This window comes from Salmo salar, chromosome 18, assembly GCF_965601325.2.
Source record: "Salmo salar chromosome 18, fSalSal1, whole genome shotgun sequence".
Lineage (NCBI taxonomy): Eukaryota > Metazoa > Chordata > Actinopteri > Salmoniformes > Salmonidae > Salmo > Salmo salar.
Window position 1 is genome coordinate 41,538,031 of NC_138308.1, and position 19,593 is coordinate 41,557,623.

A 19,593-nucleotide genomic window follows, 5' to 3' on the forward strand; every position below is an offset into this window, starting at 1 on the left:
AATCTTACAGATTGTAAATGCAAATAAAATAAATAGCATACACTTATTCATGCTCTGAAAACAGATAATAACCTGGTATTCATGCTCTGAAAACAGATAATAACCTGGTCTTCATGCGCTGAAAACATATAATAACCTAGTCTTCATGCTCTGAAAACAGATAATAACTTAGTCTTCATGCTCTGAAAACAGATAATAACCTAGTCTTCATGCTCTGAAAACAGATAATAACCTGGTATTCATGCTCTGAAAACAGATAATAACCTAGTCTTTATGCTCTGAAAACAGATAGTAACTTGGTATTAATGCTCTGAAAACAGATAATAACCTGGTATTCATGCTCTGAAAACAGATAATAACCTGGCATTCATGCTCTGAAAACAGATAATAACCTGGTCTTCATGCTCTGAAAACAGATAATAACCTAGTCTTCATGTTCTGAAAACAGATAATAACCTAGTCTTCATGCTCTGAAAACAGACAATAACCTAGTCTTTATGCTCTGAAAACAGATAATAACCTGGTATTCATGCTCTGAAAACAGACAATAACCTTGTCTTTATGCTCTGAAAACAGATAATAACCTGGTATTCATGCTCTGAAAACAGACAATAACCTTGTCTTTATGCTCTGAAAACAGATAATAACCTGGTATTAATGCTCTTAAAACAGATAATAACCTAGTCTTCATGCTCTGGAAACAGATAATAACCTAGTCTTCATGCTCTGAAAACAGATAATAACCTAGTCTTCATGCTCTGAAAACAGATATTTACCTGGTATTCATGCTCTGAAAACAGATAATAACCTCGTCTTCATGCTCTGAAAACAGATAATAACCTAGTCTTCATGCTCTGAAAACAGATATTTACCTGGTATTCATGCTCTGAAAACAGATAATAACCTAGTCTTCATGTTCTGAAAACAGATAATAACCTGGTATTAATGCTCTGAAAACAGATAATAACCTCGTCTTCATGCTCTGAAAACAGATAATAACCTAGTCTTCATGCTCTGAAAACAGATATTTACCTGGTATTCATGCTCTGAAAACAGATAATAACCTCGTCTTCATGTTCTGAAAACAGATAATAACCTAGTCTTCATGTTCTGAAAACAGATAATAACCTAGTCTTCATGCTCTGAAAACAGATAACCTAGTCTTCATGCTCTGAAAACAGATAATAACTTAGTTTTCATGCACAGAATTTGTTATGCAGTTATCTGCCTATCTGGTGGGCTATCTGGTCTCAACTCCTTACCTTGAATTTGGCCTTGGTTCATCATCCCTCTTATGAAAGTCTCCAACTTTAATATAATATATATATTTTTTACATTTCCACACAACGGGGTACTGTAACAATCAATCAAACTATATACACTACATTTAGCAAGCAAATTAATCCAAGGAGCTGATCAAATACAATTTGGAATAATAATATTTATTGAGCGTTTTCTAAATGAGTAAAGGAAGTCCATTCACAGGGGCATGTGAAGCTCCAAAGTGGGTGACGCCAGTGAACTCAGACTGCTTGATTTAGTTGTCATCTACAAAAGGAGGGACAGCACATCTCTCCAGTTATGATGATTGGTTGAAGATTATTTAAAAAAGACAGCACCTAATTGCCATTCCTTTGATGATGAAAACACTGAAGCCCATTGTTAATAAGGACTATGTACTAGGTGTAGCTCTTGGTGCACTCTGGAAAGGCTACTGAAAAGTGTAAACAGCAACATCTAGTCATCTCTGAACTGAGCCCAACTCAAATGGACTTTTAGTAATGGCAGCAACTTCAGTAGGCTCACGTGTTCTGTTCTGGAGAGGCCTCAAGTTTGATAGTTCCCATACAGCAAACATGATGGGGGAAAAAATGTCATGAAATAGAGGACAAACAATTGAATCTCTGAAGAATCAAAAGCAACTAATTGTACTATTGAAAAAGTCTGAAGGCACAGCATGCAATCTTCATTGTCTCTAGGTGTGGATAAAATGTCCATCTTAGAAGAAAACAAGGTCTTAGTTGTCTGTTGTAGTTTGAATTTCAAATGTTTGAGGAAATTGTTGAATGGCAGTTAACAAGTTGTTGTCCAAAGGATTTGACTTCAAGTTGATACACTTCAGAGCTGGCATGGCCTGCAACTTTTCCATGGGGACTTCTGTGGGAGAGATGAGGAGAAGACACATTTTTAGACATTTGAGAAAGAGCCAATGAATGTTCACAAGAGACTAAAGGCGTCATTATGGCTGGTTCCTGATTCTCCACACTTCTCCCACTTCTCTGCACTTGCTCACTTTCTCTCACGGATTAAACAACGGTATTAACTTCCTCCAGCCAATTCTAACACCAGTCGAATGGTATTAACTTCCTCCAGCCAATTCTAACACCAATCCAACGGTATTAACTTCCTCCAGCCAATTGTAACACCAATCCAATGCATTTAAATCCTTGGAAGAAGGGTAGAGAATGGGAATGAAGCACTGACTCCATCTTACCAGTGATGTCATTCCCTTCCAGGTTGATTCTTTCCAGTGACTGGATCTCCGTCAGTCTCTCAGGGAAGACAGACAACTTGTTGTTGGCCAAGTTGATGCTGGTCAGATGTTGCAGATCCCCAACTACATCTGGCAGTTTAGTGATTACATTGCCGTGCAAATCCAGTTCTGAAAAGGTATTGGAAAATACTGCTAAATTACTAGCTATCTTACCTGAATATTCCTTGCACAGATTCAACACATTCAGTCAAATATTTGTTGATTATTGTTATATTAGGCTAGCCTGGTCTCAGATCTGTTTGTGCTCTTGCCTACTCCATTATGTTATTGCCAAGCCAATGACAATTCCGTAAGGTGCTGGCAAGTGAACAGAAACAGACTGGCCACCAGGCTAGTGTTAGACTGCTATACTGGCCCCAGGCTAGTGTAAGGCTGCTATACTGGCCCCAGGGGGTATGCATGCATGCATAGCTACCTCTCAATTGAGTGAAGGTTTTGAAGAATTTGCTAGTAACTCCCTTCATCTCATTGTCAGCCAATGTGATGATGTGTATCTTCTCTGCAACGCTGTTGAGGACCCTGAATACACCATCTGGGAAACTGATCAGTTTGCAGTTTGACAGATCTAAAGAAATAAAGGAGAACAATTAGGAATGGCCATGGTTACATCTCAAATGGCACCATATTCCCTATTTAGTGCACTACTTTTGACCAGGGCCCATAGGGTTCTGTTCAAAAGTAGTGTACTACATAGGGAATAGGGTGGTATTTGGGATGCAGATATGAGAAAGCATGGCTTAAAGCTGAAGAAGATTAGTGTTATATTAGAAGATTAGTGTTATATTGAAGAGGTTATTTCAATATAAACTTTACAGTCATACCTCCAATCATTGTTCAAATCTAACATCACTGCAACACTCTGCTTCTTATGTCAAATATGCAATTAAGTTCACAAGAATATAATGGATTCCCATAGTCAGGCTGAGAGGACAACATAATATCATCCTGGAAGTAGAGCTTTTGGTAACACATTACTGTCATCTGCTGGCCGAAAGTAGTAAGACTCAACATACTGGATGTACAAGTAGATCAGGGATCATCAACTACATTCTCCTGGAGCGGATGGTCGGGGGGCCGGAACATAATTACAAATAGTTTGTAGACTGCAAATTGACTGCAAGAAGCCTAAACAGATATAATGTTTGACTAAAACATAATCATTTCGAACCTTGCTTACATTTGTAAACGATCGCATGTCTCTCTATTATGTGTTGGAATACTTGGAAACAGATTTCTTCAATTAAAATTACTTGGAGTTGATTTACTGCTGTTTTTACAGTCTTTTATGACCAACAATGAAAATTAGACAAAATATTATAATATATAGTACCAGTCAAAAGTTTGGACACACCTACTCATTCAAGGGTTTTTCTTTATTTGTACTATTTTCTACATTGTAGAATAATAGTTAAGACATCAAAACTATGAAATAACACATATGGAATTATGTAGTAACCAAAAAAAAGTGTTAAACAAGCATTCCTGATGAAGATGGTTGAGAGAATGCCAAGAGTGTTCAAAGCTGTCGTCAAGGCAAAGTGTGGCTACTTTGAAGAAACTAACATCTAAAATATATTAGAATTTGTTTAACACTTCTTTGGTTGCTACATGATTCCATATGTGTAATTTCATAGTTTTGATGTATTCACTATTATTCTATAATGTAGAAAATAGTAAAAAATAAAGAAAAACCCTTGAATGAGTAGGTGTATTTTTTACTATTTTCTACATTGTAGAATAATAATGTAACGCGGGTCGTCTAAAGGGGACCAAGGCGCAGCGTGTAGAGGGCTCATATTTACTTTATTAATGAAACACGTAGCAAAAACAACCACCAACAGTTCCATCAGGTAACACATACAAAATGGAAAACAACCACCCACAAAAACCCAGGAAGAAAAAACCCTACTTAAATATGATCTCCAATCAGAGGCAACGAGGACCAGCTGCCTCCAATTGGAGATCAACCCCAACATAGAAATAGAAAAACTAGAACAAAACATAGAAATAGAAAACATAGAAAACACAAAACACCCCCTGTCACACCCTGATCTACTCTACTATAGAAAATGACATCTTACTAGGGTCAGGACGTGACAAATAACGAAGACATCAATTAAATCAGAGGATTTAATTAACTTACCCAGAGTATCTTTCTCTTCTTCCACTGTTGCATTGACCCTCCGGGCAACATTGGCCACAGCCTCTGCCATTATACTCGGTCTACGAATCTCACCTGGGGTAGAGATGGGAGAAGTCGTTGTAATACTTCAGATAAACATTTTCAAACCAGACATTTCCAAGTGAATTTTCTTTGGCATATTAAAATATTATTATTCATTCATCAGGTTAACAAGTTTTTTTTTTCATGCAATTTGGTAATTAGCTATTTTCAATATGTTACCAGGTCATGCATACTAAGATTGCTAGTTGCAATTTTGTGTCAAGGATCCTCTATTGTACAGTACATTAGAATGTTACAATGCATCTTGTTCAATATGTCAGCCACTGCTGCAACATTGTGTCCTCTTCACAAAGTTCACACAGAATCACATGAATAACTTCATCACCTGTCCCACGTCAAGTTATAGGCGAGCTACAACAGTTAGTTAGCTATTAAAGCGAGTTTAATTCGTAGTAATAGCTCAATTGCTAGTTTCCTAATGTAGCCTACTCATAATTCCACAAACGACGTCCGGGTGGAGATCTGTATAATAGATTGTACAATAGAATCAGCATATACTGTATGACGGGAGGTGGATCAACTTACCCTTAAACTTGAACTGTGTTTGACAGCTGGAAATGTTAGCAAGTCAGGTCAAGACTCCGTCCAATCAAATCCATTCATTTTCAAACAACCACCGTCAAATTTGGCGAGAGAGTATTTTTAGCCGAAGAGGATACACTGAACTAAAGTCAATCGATGCACTTTTCAGATTACCTGTTCCGACGTTATTGTTAAAATCAGTCCAATACTTTAAAATAGTTTTGTTTTTGTGCGTAATTTGAGTTTAAAGACACTATTTTAGCCTCTTGTTTCCATCAATATTTATATTGCTTCTACAGTACAAGCTACCGTATTGACGAGAGTCAAAGGCGCACAAGGAAGTTTCAGAGAGAGAACTGCGAAGGACTACAGATTTAAATTCTGCCCATGTCTTACGCAGGATTGATCTGTATAAATATCAGGCTGTAACGGGTGTCAGGTTGTATCAAGTTGTGCCATCACAGTGTACAGTGTCTCAGCACTAATAGCACATATACAACTAGATGAACTGATTGTTGAGTTATAACAGTATAAAAATGGAAGTTCAGAGTTTGACCTACCTTGGGATCCTGGTTAGGACTTAGCCCGCTGTGTAATGACAGAGTTGTCCTGCCACAGCCACTATTCTGGAAAACCCCTGATTGGTCAACTATTCAGTGTTCTTTGTCAATGGACCTGAAGACAATGGGCATGTATTGAAACGTACTCTCTGTTCATTCAACATTAAATCAATCATGCTGAATAGGATGCCAGGTGAATGAGGCCAGAAGATGCTGTTAGTGAATGTACTTTTTTTCAAAATGTCCTTGTTGCACGTTCTCACCAGTTACACATGAGTTATTACCTAGTACTTGATATCTGATTTAGTTATTGAGAAGTAGGCTATTTATAGTGAGAAAAAGGTATTTATATTCTTGAACTTTTGTGTATTTATTGGTGATTTTGAGAAGGGGAAAAAAATAGTTTTTGATCATTGTAAAAACTGAAATTCCATCCACCTTTGTTTATTTTGTGTCAGGAATTATTCGATTTTTTTTTGTGCCCCACTTGTCAGTCTAATAATAGTGTGGTCGTTTCAGGTAAATATTCCAACAATCCAGAATGGTGCATCGCTCAACTCAGAGAACTCCAGAACCCATAGAATTAGAATGAATGAATATTCACAACTGAGTTCACAACAGGTCATTCTAGTGAATGTACATATCGTGGTTTTTATAGACAAGAGTCATAAGCATATGTTATGTTACTAATGAATGAATAACATGACAAATATTAGCTACAAAATACATACACTTTAATCAGCTAACAAAATATTTTTACAATAAACATATTTATGATGAAATCCTCCTAAAACAGAGAGAGCAATAAATTAACATAAATACCCAAGCTTTATTTTATTATTATTTACAATAAATATAATGTCCATGTTCCGTTACACCCAGTAGGTGTATACTATAGTATAAACAGTGCTTAAATGGTGAACAACACCATTTCCTATGACTTATAATGAAATGGCAGGTCCGCTTACTGATTCCTAAAATCAGTAACATAAAATCAGTCACATTCTGAGAGAAAATCCATACTGTATATATCTAGGCTTTCTAAACATACAGGACATCTGCCATACTGCTTGAGGAGTGCACAGTCACAATAATCAAAGAACTAACAAAGTGTTTTCTTATTGTTTTCAACCATCTGATACAGACTCTTGGATAATAGTTCTGTCAGTGAAATTCCACTCTAAAGTTTCCGGAACCCTCTGTTGTGTGTTTCCAAAGGAGATGAGTGGTAGCCTAGTCTCATTCTCAAGCAGTTGTGAGAAGACGGCCCAAGGCTTTGCTCCGGTCGTTTCTTTACTGAAGGTCAGGTTAAATCCTGTGACAGAGGCTACAGGCAGCCACATTCATCCACAACCATATCTTCGTGATGGCGAAGCAGCATTTCTCCATTCTCATAATACAGCATGCTTAGAGGACTCATCTTGGTGGGGGCGCAGCACACCGAGGGAACCCGCTCAGGGTGGTAGTGTTTTAGGAGACTCTAGAGAAAAAAAAGTGTCAAGAAGCAATCTGTGAGCAAAAAAATGGCCAAACAACTTCAAATAGGTATGAAGCATTGCTATAGTATCTAGCAATGGTAACATAATCAATGAGCTTTGTACCGTTAAGATACATTTGAAAACAGTATAGGTACATTTGAAAACAATATATTCTATGACATATTTTGGAAAATCCTGTAGAAACACATTGAAACGTACCTGCATGTAAGCATGATTTGTTGGGTTCAAGTCTTCTCCCAAAGGACTTGGACAGATCCCCTCACATCGATAGGCATTATACTTCTTTGGGAAGACGATCCAGGACCCCCAGCCTATCTGATTGAAGTCTACATGCATATCAACTCTTCGACAGAGAGACAGGTCAATCTCATTGTTTCCGCTGGACACCTCTGGACCTCTCATGTCCGGTGGATCCCTCTGGCCTGAGTGGCCCCTTTTTTTCTTGTGTCTCTTCGGCCTGCGGATCTTCTTGGGCTCGGTGGTGGACAGGAACTTGGACTGTTCAGCCGTGTGGAGGAGGCTAGCCTTGGCCTGGGAGCCCTCCTCTGACCCTGTATGAGAGAATACAACCAGCAAGGCTCTGTCGCTCACACACGGACTCTGCCGTGTTTTTGACCCAGCCAACTGGACAGGGTTCTGCCGTGTTTTAGACCCAGCCAACTGGACAGGGTTCTGCTGTGTTTTAGACCCAGCCAACTGGACAGGGTTCTGCTGTGTTTTAGACCCAGCCAACTGGACAGGGTTCTGCTGTGTTTTAGACCCAGCCAACTGGACAGGGTTGGGGAAGAACACATCTCTCTTTGTCTTGTTTGGTGATCTCCTCTTTTTTGAGCTCCTGGAAACCTGTTCCTGGCCGAGCCAGTTCAACAGCGGATCAGTGAGGTTGTACACCTTCCAGTGCTGAGAGGAGTTAATCACAGAGGAGACAGAGAGATATCCCACCAGCTGGTGTTCCTGGCAGATCTCCTGTGTCTGCCTGCACGGGTAGTCGTGGTGATGGTAGATCTCCACGGTAATGTTGGAAGCCCTCGTCGCCCGGGGAAACCTGAACCTGAGCTCCGCTGCTTGGATCCGGTCGTCGGCCAATAACGTGGTCAGGTCAAAGGTTGCAGTCCAGCGTCGGGATCTGTGAAATAAACCTATTGGAAAGAAGAAAAAGAAGAAAAAAAACAGATTTTTCAACATTTGTACTGACTACTTTGAACATTATCATCTGGTCTGGTCTCATGTCAACTAAGTACTTCACATACATGTCTATTAGACAAACATACATCCAAGTTATCCATCTGGACCACCATAGAATGTTAAGTACTTTAAGATTAGGCCTATATAGAAATATAATCAAATATTAGTTTTTATGTCACCCACCTTTTTCAAACCCTTTAAGGGTCTACTAAAGGTAAAATAGATTATAATAATTCATGTTAATTGTTTTTACTGGTAAAAAGAGCTTTTAAAGAACCATCGAGCTGATGAATAAACTGTTAATTTAGGAGGAATACCCAAATTCTATTCAATTCTGGACAGCAATTCAGGCAGAATATTTAGCATATTGTTTCTGGTTTACATCTAAGTAGTCTGAATGAGACATGCTTGTATTCTAAAAACAATATTGTTTTAATATTTTTAAAGAAATACAATTTTAGATCTAGGTAAAGCATGTTTGCAAATAGAAATTCCAACCATGTTTTTCAATGTAACTAGGCAACTAGCTTGTGGATGAATCTACCATCGGCTGGGGTCAACATCAACATGTGTGAATTAGGACATGAATTGTGATGCAAAGAAGAACAAGACATTGGAGGTGTGGTACATAATTCATCAAGAAGATTAAAGACTATTGTACTATTGTTCAAATGTAATGTATTGTTGCAATTGATAGTCTATTTGTTGATTAAAGGTACTGTACCAAAACATCTACATTCCTTTATGGGTCTGTTTTGCTCAGATCTGATGGCTGGGGAAATAAAACTATGAAGATTAAGGATAACACAACGACAACGACATGAGGACGAGGCTAGGACTAATCCACTCAAAGTAAACACCGGATCGAAACCAATCATTTAACACGTCCTTAGCTCGGCTTCCGCATATCCTCCATTCAAACAAATAGTTAACAACTATAACACCTAGCAGTGATGTTAAATTAGATTTAGTGGTGTTGGGAGCGGAGCGGTCCGTGGAACATGTAGGGTACAGGTTGTTAAAATCCCGCTCTGACCCGAGATGTGGGTCTAGGTCATCACTTTAATCTAATCAAGTGAAGTGTGAAAAGAACTGAGGGGACTTGTTGATTTGAGTTAACAACAGATTTGAATAGGCATGTCTGGCAACATTTCTAATCAACATCTCCCATTTAAAGAAAAAAAGAGGTTTGCTTTGAGAATTAGGCTGAAAACCAGCCTTTTCACACGCTGATCCTTGTACGGTTATTCAGGCCGACACAACTGAATGTGGATTGGAGCGCTTTGAGATCGTCTGGCGGAGAGATTTGACAGCCACTGTGGTGCGCAAACATAGCAAGAAAATGATCTCTTAACTTTTTTGGAAGAATAAAAATAATGCAAACAAAAAATAGCGCAAAACAAAATTTAATTTACTAGTCTTAGAGGAGGCTAGGCAATAGGCCATAAACTATTATAAAAGGCCGTAAACAGGATATTTATTATAATTTTCTCCTGTGTTAAACTAAATTCTGGCAGGCAGTATGGGCTACATGTCAAGAATATAGCCTATATGCCCTACTAAACGAATGAATAAATATGCCTATAGGCTATTATACTATAAAAAATGCCATCTTACTTTTTGCCATCACACTCTTGACTGTGTCTGCTTGTTTTGCGATGCTCTTCTCCATTACGTCTATAGGCCGAGTGAGATTTGACTTGTAATTCCGGTAAAGGTGCATCATATACTTCGGTGCCAGGTGATGGTATCCAGGTGGACGGTGGTCTATAGCAAAGCGTCGTGATGTCCCGTGATAAACTCCATCTCTAGATTGGTGAATTCCTTGAGTAAGCAGTATGAGCAGAGAGGCATGTAGTGCTACACCTAGAACGCCTAATGAACGCATGCTGGTCAAATTGGATGACAGATTCCTCTGTGGGTTGAGATAAACTTGGCTTTTTATACCCCTCCCGCACCACGCATATTTAACATGTAGCCGCGAACATTAAAGGAAATTGACATGCGTCTTCAAGGCTTGTGGCAAGGCAGGTCATCATCCATTCACTTGTTAATGAGATGCCCAAGCCAATGACTGGATGACGTGTGTTTAGAACGACCAGTGAGCAAAGGTTCCCAGTAGCACCTTTCTCATCAATAGCTCTTTCAAATGTCCCCTGGTTTTATCAGCCTTCAGCTACGTTCACTTTCCATATGAAATATATTCATTCCAATCAATCAGTTAGGCTATAGATTAGGGTTAAGGGTTTTAATTTGACAAACCTATACATTCTGCTTTCTGAAAACGAAGAGCAAGCTGGTTATGACAAAAGATTACTATTCATTCTATGGACATAAGCCTATATAGTCTTTCTCGCATATGTTTTTCATAGTATATCTGGGAGTATCCACAAAGCATCTCAGAGTTATGAGTTCTGATCTAGAATCGGGGCCCGTATCCACAAAGCATCTCAGAGTTATAAGTTCTGATCTAGAATCTGTCTATATAATCTTATTTATTATGATATAAAAGGAAAAACATTAGGTCATTTATCTTTCTCTTCAGTTTAGGCATGTATACTTTAAATAGGCTCGAGGGGCAATGTTATTGTAAACCCCCATTTAAACCCTCCATTAATAGCATGATATCAATAGGCCTGTGTGGGCAAATACAATTCTATGTTTTTGGAGATGTGCTGTCTTTTTGTGTTTTATTATAGACTATTATAAATATTGCGCTCTGCGTCTCGGCGTGAAAAGAACAGTGGATTGAACGCTCAACGGACAAAAACCATTCCTCTTAGTGCGCATGCCCAGCCCCTGCTTTTATTCAGATAGTGGAAATCCTTTCCTCCGAAAATCTGCGAGAAAGGACCGTATAGGTAGACAAATACGTGGAAGAAACTATCCCTGAAATAAAACACAAATCGCTGCTTTAAATCACGTTTCCTACGTTTATTGAAACATCCGACTAATGAGTGATTTTTGGAGCATACACGGTTCTTCCGAGTGAAATGGTGAGTACATTTTTACAGTCCTGTCTCGTTTCCCGTGTCCACGCGCACATTGGTAGGCTAAACTGTAAAACATCCGTATTCGAGTTTGTGTTTATGTGAATATGTTAGCCAAATGTGACGTGTGTGTGTTCATGTCGGTACGCGCGGTCAGTGCACGACTACGTTGCATCAAACAAAATCAAATGTGGTATAAAGTTGCAGTTTGTGGCATGTGGTTGGCTTGGCCGCCCTCCCTCCATGCCTCCTCCAGTCTCCATCGATAGGCTATTGTATGTCGACCCAGTCATGTTTGATGTAGCCCCGAAATGGTTTAAATTGTTCCAGTAAACTTGTTTGACGTGCCAACCTATCATTCATTGTCCATGGCGGCTGGGGGGTGGAATTCATGTCATACAGATGGGGACGCTGTTCATTGGCTAATAGGTGTGTAATATTCAAATGATAACTCTTCGGTGGACTAAATGATTATTGGGGCTTTTACACTTTCAGTAGACCTGTTCAGGTGTTTAACACCTCTTAGGTCCGTTACTGTGCTACAAATACAACAGGTCAGTATTTAGCGATTAGTTTGTTAGACTAAGTTTATGTAAATAGAGCAGGTGATTTGGACGGCAATTGAAATGTCCTTTACGTTTGATGTCCCTTTTAAACCCCCATTTAAACCTCCCGTTTAAACCTAATAGAGTGATTTGCCAAGCTCTCGAATTAGGCACATCAAATAAAGCAAGATCTTGTTTAATGTCCGTTACGCTGCATAGACACTGAGACTAGGCGCTACATTTTTAATCTTGTCAAACTCAAAATGAAAAGTGATTATGAAGATCAATCAAGCCATTACAACATATCGATACTGTTGTTGACACCCCCCTGCTCCTCCCCTTCCTTTAATCAAAAATAAAGGAGCCACATAGAGAGAGAGAAATGGCGTCTTTCTGTAGGCACTAACTCCGACATGGTTCTTTGGACAAAGCCTATGGGGGAAAATTAATGGCGTTTTTGGCCGAAAATAAGGTGTGGTAAACACAGGTTTAGGAGATCTCATACTTTAAAAAATATTTTCTATGAGATCATCTTCATCAGCCAACGTCACTTTTAGTGAATTTTTTAAAATGTATGTAATTTATTTAAAAAAAAACCCCACAAAGGCTTCATAATAAAAATGTCATATGAACTGACTGATTATCTCATAACACAAAACGAATACAATCTCCTAAACCTGTGTTAACCTCAGAACTTAATTTCAGAATTTATTCCAAAAACCCTTTTCTTTCCCCATAAATATTTCCCATAGGGATGGCTGAACGAACCAGACGTAACTAATTTCCGGGTTTTAGGACTACAAGCTGTTGACCTCTATTGACCAGACAAACAAAAAGCAAGCCAAGTTGGACCTGACCAACTACTATAGGGCTCTTGTTGGTAGTCAAGAGACTATTCCCCAGGCTTCCTCTCTGATGGAACCCTATTCACAATATACTGAGTGCAAAACATTAGGAACACCTACGCTTTCCATGACATATACTGACCAGGTGAAAGCTGTGATCCCTTATTGATGTCACTTGTTAAATCCACTTCAATCAGTGTAGATGAAGGAGAGGAGACAGGTTAAATAAGGATTTTTAAGCCTGGAGAACATTGTGTATATGTGCCATTCAGAGGGTGAATGGGCAAGATAAAAAATGTACGTGCCTTTGAACGGGGTTTGGTAGTAGGTGCCAGGAGCACCGGTTTGAGTGTGTCAAGAACTGCAACGCTGCTGGGTTTTTCACGCTCAGCAGTTTCCTGTGTTTATCAAGAATGGTCCACCACCCAAAGGACAACCAGCCAACTTAACACAACTGTGGGAAGCATTGGAGTCAACATGGGCCAGCATCCCTGTGGATGCCCCAACGAATTGAGGCTGTTCTGAGGGCAAAAGGGTGCATCTCAAAATTAGGAAGGTGTTCCTAATGTTGGTAAACTGTGTGTGTGTGTATATAGTGCACTATATAGGGAATAGGGTGCCATTTAAACCTAGTGTTCCTCTGTGTACTGGTACACGAACAGGCATTTGATGCACTTAAGGGTCCTCTAATCTCCAATGATTTTAAAAGCACATAATGTATTCCCTGCCGTCAATCACATTTAATTGTAGATGATTTGTTGTGGCACCTTGTTGAAGATCTCATTATTAAGTGTAAGTAGGTGACTCATCGCAGGTGCTTGAAATTATTCCATGTTGTGGCGGTTCTATAGTCAAGCTCTGTCTTGTATAAGAATATGGTGTTAAGTAATAATATACATTTATGCCATTTTAGCAGATGATTTTGAAGAAAGAGCCCGATGGTCACACTGTGTTAGAAAATGACAGCGAGTGCCTGTGACTGGTGCACGTTGTCTCTCTCTCCTCCCTACTGCAGAGAAAAGGCACCACAGCACAGCAAATGACTGAAAAGTTATCTCATCAAAATCCTTCATTAGTTTAGACAAAACATTCACTATTCCCTCAACCTTTGATCTCTTTCTGTGAAACACATAAGCATTGCTTTCATGTGACCAATAGGACCTGACCTATAGCACATCATAATCACATTAATACATTTGGTTATAACAAACTCCCAACACAGTATCACATGATAGCAAAATGGATGCGGAGGACGTTGTAAAAAAAGAAACTCGAAGCGGGCGACTGTTTAGTGGCTGCTCAGGAGGAAGAGGGGAAGTCAGATCTGTTGAAGACATTTGACTTAGTTGTAGAAACTACAGGAGATCCAGATAAAGGAGGGTATAGGAGCAGGCGTTGTGTGAGTATTATGTGTGCCAAACAGGTGCTGGTAGATTACCATATTATAATTTACTGACCATCTGGAACAGTGTAAACAACACTAAAGAAGTAGAGGTTGACCAATTAATCGGAATGGCCGATGAATTAGGGCCGATTTCAAGTTTTCATAACAATCGTTAATCGGTATTTTTGGCCACCGATTTGCCGATTTTTAAATGTATTTATTTATTATTTTTATTTTTTGTAATATCATTTATATATATATTTACACCTTTATTTAACTAGGCAAGTCAGATTAAGAACACATTCTTATTTTCAATGACGGCCTAGGAACGGGGGTTAACTGCCTTGTTCAGGGGGGATTCGGGGATTCGTTTTTGCAACCTTCTGGTTACTAGTCCAACGCTCTAACCACCTGCCTTACATTGCACTCCATGAGGAGCCTGTTACGCGAGGGCAGCAAGAAGCCAAGGTAAGTTGCTAGCTAGCATTATACTTATCTTATAAAAAAACAATCAATCTTAACATAATCACTAGTTAACTACACATGGTTGACGATATTACTAGTTTATCTAACGTGTCCTGCGTTGCATATAATCGATGGGGTGCCTGTTAATTTTTCATCGAATCACAGCCTACTTCAACAAACGGGTGTTGATTTAACAAGCGCATTTGCGAAAAAAGCACTGTCGTTGCACCAATGTACCTAACCATAAACATCAATGCCTTTCTTTAAAATCAATAACAAGTATATATTTTTAAACCTGCATATTTAGTTAATATTGCCTGCTAACATGAAATTGTGTCACTGCTCTTGCGTTCATTGCCTGGCTCGTTGCGAACTAATTTGCCAGAATTTTGCGTAATTATGACATACCATTGAAGGTTGTGCAATGTAACAGGAATATTTAGACTTAGGGATGCCACCCGTTAGATAAAATATGGACCGGTGACGTATTTCACTGAAAGAAAAGATGATAATTTCCGGATTCGACCATATTAATGACCTAAGGCTCGTATTTCTCTGTGTTTATTATATTATAATTAAGTCTATGATTTGATAGAGCAGTCTGACTGAGCGGTGGTAGGCAGCAGCAGGCTCGTAAGCATTCATTCAAACAGCCCTTCGCAATGCATTGCGCGGTTTATGACTTCAACCCTGTCAACTCCCAAGATTAGGCTGGTGTAACCGATGTAAAATGGCTAGCTAGTTAGCGGGTGCGCGCTAATAGCGTTTCAAACGTCACTCGCTCTGAGACTTGGAGTAGTTGTTCCCCTTGCTTTACATGGGTAACGCTGCTTCGAGGGTGGCTGTTGTCGATGTGTTCCTGGTTCGAGACCAGGTAGGAGTGAGGAGAGGGACGGAAGCTATACTGTTACACTGGCAATACTAAAGTGCCTATAAGAACATCCAATAGTCAAAGGTATATGAAATACAAATCGTATAGAGAGAAATAGTCCTATAATTCCTATAATAACTACAACCTAAAACTTCTTAACTGGGAGTATTGAAGACTCATGTTAAAAGGAACCACCAGCTTTCATATGTTCCCATGTTCTGAGCAAGGCACTTAAACGTTAGCTTTTTTACATGGCACATATTGCACTTTTACTTTCTTCTCCAACACTTTTGTTTTTGCATTATTTAAACCAAATTGAACATGTTTCATTATTTATTTGGGGCTAAATTGATTTTATTGATGTATTATATTAAGTTCAAATGAGTGTTTATTCACTATTGTTGTAATTGTCGTGTTTTTTTTATTAAAATCGGCCGATTTAATCGGTATCGTTTTTTTTGTCCCTCCAATAATTGGTATCGGCGTTGAAAAATCATAATCGGTCGACCTATATAAAGAAGTGTACCAGAGAGTCTGTTCTAACGGAAAACAAAGGAGAAATATAAAGCCTTTATTACAGCAGACTGAAAACAGTTGCATGTATTCGTGAATTGTGGTTTAATTCATTGTTTAGGCTAATTATTCAAAGCTTCCCCCCCCCCAAAATGCTTGATTGCATTTCAAAGCATAAATGTCTTGTGTGCTGTATGATGGCATGAACAAATGAATGATTGATACAGTAGCCTATATATTAAAATATATGCCCATGTAAGTTACGGTATTCAGACTAAACAGGACACACTCTTAGGCCTACAGCTCCATGTTGGTTATACAAGGCTGCTATACAAAGGCTAATAATGACATTACTTATTATTATAATGACCATAATAGTAGTAATAGTAATAGTAACAATAATAAGGAGATGGGGTGGCAGGTAGCCAGTGGCGAGAGCATTGGACTAGTAACCAAAAGGTTGCAAGATCGAATCCCCCGAACTGACAAGGTAAAAATTTGTCGTTCTGCCCCTGAACAAGGCAGTTAACCCTCTGTTACCTGGTAGGCTGTCATTGTAAATAAGAATTTGTTCTTAACTGACTTGCCTAGTTAAATAATAATAAAAAAAATAGGTGCTGTTCGATTACAATATTATTTGTCTGCCTGTTTGGAACAGTGTAAACAACACTAAATACATTCTAAGTAATACTAGTCTGTTCTAACATATTTTGTTGTTGTAAAGCCTTTATTACAGCATTTAAAAACAGCCGAATCTGTGAAATTGCTTTATCTGACATTTTGCCGTTGCGAGGCTTGATGCTCATGGAATCAGTAGGCTATTAAACAAACACTCACAGGCAACAGAAGCAATATCTGTATTATTTATGTAGATATATATGAGTGATTTATACAGTTAGGCAATTGATTGTAGACCTAATTAACTTGGTTTCCACTCTCCTCAATTTTCTTAGACAATTAGGCTAAGGCAAGGGCAGTTTCCTCATCTCTGCTCCCTCTGCTGCAGAATATAACACAATAGATCTGGTAAAAGATGATACAAAGAAAAAAAACCCTGTTCTTTTGTATTTTTTGTCCCATCTTTTAAATGCAAGAGAAAGGCCTTTAATGTATTATTCCAGCCCAGGTGCAATTTAGATTTTGGCCACTAGATAGCAGCAGTGTATGTGCAAAGTTTTAGACTGATCCAATGAACCATTGCGTTTCTGTTCTAAATTTTGTATCAAGACTGCCCAAATGTGCCTCAATTTGTTTATTAATAACTTTTCATGTTCAACATTGTGCACTCTCCTCAAACAATAGCATGGTATTATTTCACTGTAATTGCTACTATAAATTGGACAGTGCAGTTAGATTAACAAGAATTTAGACATATCTGATATTGGTAGAAAGATTATGTCCTGGGAATTTTTCTTGGTACTTACAACCTCATGCTAATTGCATTAGCCTACGTTAGCTCAACTGTCCCGTGGAAGTGGCGGCAGGTAGCCTAGTAGTAAGAGCATTGGACTAGTAACCAAAAGGTTGTACAATCGAATCCCCGAGCTGACAAGGTAAAAATCTGTTGTTCTTCCCCTGAACAAGGCGGTTAACCCACTGTTCCTAGGCCGTCATTGAAAATAAGAATTTGTTCTTAACTGACTTGCCTAGTTAAATCAAGGTTAAAAAAAAAAATCTTTTTTTTTTTTTTTAAATGCGACTGCTCGACTAAAGAAATCTCGTTCAACCAATCGACCAGTCGACTAAATGGGGTCAGCCCTAATTTATTTACTTACCATCATCAATTCCTTAGCCATTCTGGAATAATGTTTTTATGTCCAAGCCAAGGTAGTGCAATGGTGGTTTCTGCCACTAGGTGGCGTAACATCAGCTCTGAGTGTTTTTAAATGTTCTAGCCTACATTATCTGACATACTTACAACATATATTTCCAACCTTTTTGTCTCAGGGGACGTTACACTAGAGACATCCTGCTAGTTTGTTCTCTGACTTGCCCGCACTCTATTCTCTCTTTTAAATGTTTTATTCCTGTTTCTATTCTCAGCATATTGTCCTCCATCTATTCCAGAGCGGCTCTGCTCTATTCTCTCCTAATAAATCAAATACTGTGATACTTTGAGGTTGTGAAGCAGAACCTTGTTCTCCCTGTCTGGAACTCTTTTATTTACATTCTTGTCTGGAGAAGGGGTCTTTGCATAGTTCTGTCTAGGTTGTAGACAGAGTACACTATAAACACAGGTGTCAGCGCTGTGCCACTGGGGAGAATGAACTGAGTCCCTGTGCGGAAAAGGAAGGAGAGCTGGAGGGAGGGATTCATTGTGTTAAATTATAGAAGGATGTTGGACATGGGGATATGGGTTAGAAGGATATTGGCCAGGGCAGGATGTCGGGAACTTAGATAGGGGACATTACCCTGATCCTGCTGGTTTTGACTGGTAAAACAGCTTAGTGGAGAGAATGTTGCTCTGTCCCGTCATGGAAGATGTGCTGTAACGGTCCTCTCACGTCTCACTTCTGCTCTGCTCCTTTTCTCTTCTGTAGAAAGATGAATATCGGAGGCAGGGCAGTCTTGGTTTGACATGCTGGTCTCAGTGTGCCGAGTCCACTTTCCATGAGAGCTGCAGAGCTTAATGACAACAGTCATTGTAATTACTGAAGGACTGTGTAACAATATGCTAATAAAGGTGGTTAATGACAGTGTTACTACACACTAGGGCAGGGTGGTTAATGACAGTGTTACTACACACTAGGGCAGGGTGGTTAATGACAGTGTTACTACACACTAGGGCAGGGTGGTTAATGACAGTGTTACTACACACTAGTGCAGGGTGGTTAATGACAGTGTTACTACACACTAGGGCAGGGTGGTTAATGACAGTGTTACTACACACTAGGGCAGGGTGGTTAATGACAGTGTTACTACACACTAGGGCAGGGTGGTTAATGACAGTGTTACTACACACTAGGGCAGGGTGGTTAATGACAGTGTTACTACACACTAGGGCAGGGTGGTTAATGACAGTGCTACTACACAAATGAGTGCAGGAAATGCAGAAATTGATGGAAATGCAGGAAATAATTTTAGGTTGAAGTTGAATTGAACAGTATAAACCAATCAGAATGGAGAAAGACCCATTGAAATAATGTATAATATATGTGTTCCCACCCTCGGGTCACGCACTACTCATAAAGCAAATGTACAACTTCTATTAATCAACAACATAAAATACCCTCATACCGTCCAAAATGTGAAAATTACCATATGATATTTTGGCCATATCACCCAGCCGTACTTCAACTACCTCGTACCTCTGCACATTGACTCGGTACTGATCCTCCTTGTATATAGCCTCATTATTATAATACTACAGGGGTACTGGTACTACTTGTATATAGCCTCATTATTATAATACTAC

At 39.0% G+C, this 19,593-nt stretch overlaps 3 protein-coding genes across 7 annotated transcripts in view; 1 reads left to right on the forward strand and 2 right to left on the reverse strand.

Moving 5' to 3' along the window:
• Positions 1-1,421: 1,421 nt before the first annotated feature.
• On the reverse strand, positions 1,422-5,984 carry LOC106594692 (leucine-rich repeat-containing protein 20). 3 transcript variants are annotated; one of them, XM_014186087.3, is made up of 5 exons: positions 5,882-5,984; positions 4,698-4,790; positions 2,970-3,119; positions 2,495-2,662; positions 1,422-2,157 (listed from the first exon to the last, which is right to left on the reverse strand). In XM_014186087.3, exons 2-5 carry the CDS (start codon positions 4,765-4,767, stop codon positions 2,018-2,020), a joined length of 528 nt encoding a protein of 175 aa, XP_014041562.1. In that variant the 5' UTR covers positions 4,768-4,790; positions 5,882-5,984; the 3' UTR covers positions 1,422-2,017. The 3 variants fall into 3 exon arrangements, with proteins under 3 accessions (XP_014041562.1, XP_014041561.1, XP_014041560.1); XM_014186086.3 differs by lacking the exon at positions 5,882-5,984 and adding an exon at positions 5,325-5,644; XM_014186085.3 differs by lacking the exon at positions 5,882-5,984 and adding an exon at positions 5,125-5,279.
• Positions 5,985-6,697: 713 nt separating this feature from the next.
• On the reverse strand, positions 6,698-11,363 carry LOC106594691 (nodal homolog 2-A). The gene is made up of 3 exons (XM_045701093.2): positions 10,183-11,363; positions 7,579-8,519; positions 6,698-7,361 (listed from the first exon to the last, which is right to left on the reverse strand). Exons 1-3 carry the CDS (start codon positions 10,451-10,453, stop codon positions 7,209-7,211), a joined length of 1,365 nt encoding a protein of 454 aa, XP_045557049.1. The 5' UTR covers positions 10,454-11,363; the 3' UTR covers positions 6,698-7,208.
• The window catches only part of LOC106577339 (paladin), a 173,770-nt gene continuing 165,540 nt past the window's right edge, over positions 11,364-19,593 (forward strand). Inside the window, exon 1 of one of the 3 annotated variants that reach the window (XM_082964976.1) lies at positions 11,364-11,561. The gene's annotated coding sequence lies outside the window, so the exon portion shown is untranslated. The remainder of the gene's footprint in view (positions 11,562-19,593) is intronic. The other 2 variants (XM_082964975.1, XM_082964978.1) reach the window with 2 other exon arrangements.

Bases quoted from the DNA above. Each gene is read 5' to 3' on its own strand.
- LOC106594692 (XM_014186087.3), bottom strand. From the start codon at position 4,767: ATGGCAGAGGCTGTGGCCAATGTTGCCCGGAGGGTCAATGCAACAGTG. The intron at 2,663-2,969 runs GTAGCTATGCAT...ATACCTTTTCAG, and splicing joins AACCTTCACTCAATTGAGAG to AACTGGATTTGCACGGCAAT. The intron at 2,158-2,494 runs GTAAGATGGAGT...TCTCTCCCACAG, and splicing joins GGAAGGGAATGACATCACTG to AAGTCCCCATGGAAAAGTTG.
- LOC106594691 (XM_045701093.2), bottom strand. From the start codon at position 10,453: ATGCGTTCATTAGGCGTTCTAGGTGTAGCACTACATGCCTCTCTGCTC. The intron at 8,520-10,182 runs GTAAGATGGCAT...TCTTTCCAATAG, and splicing joins CAAGAGTGTGATGGCAAAAA to GTTTATTTCACAGATCCCGA. The intron at 7,362-7,578 runs GTACGTTTCAAT...TTTTTTCTCTAG, and splicing joins CAAATCATGCTTACATGCAG to AGTCTCCTAAAACACTACCA.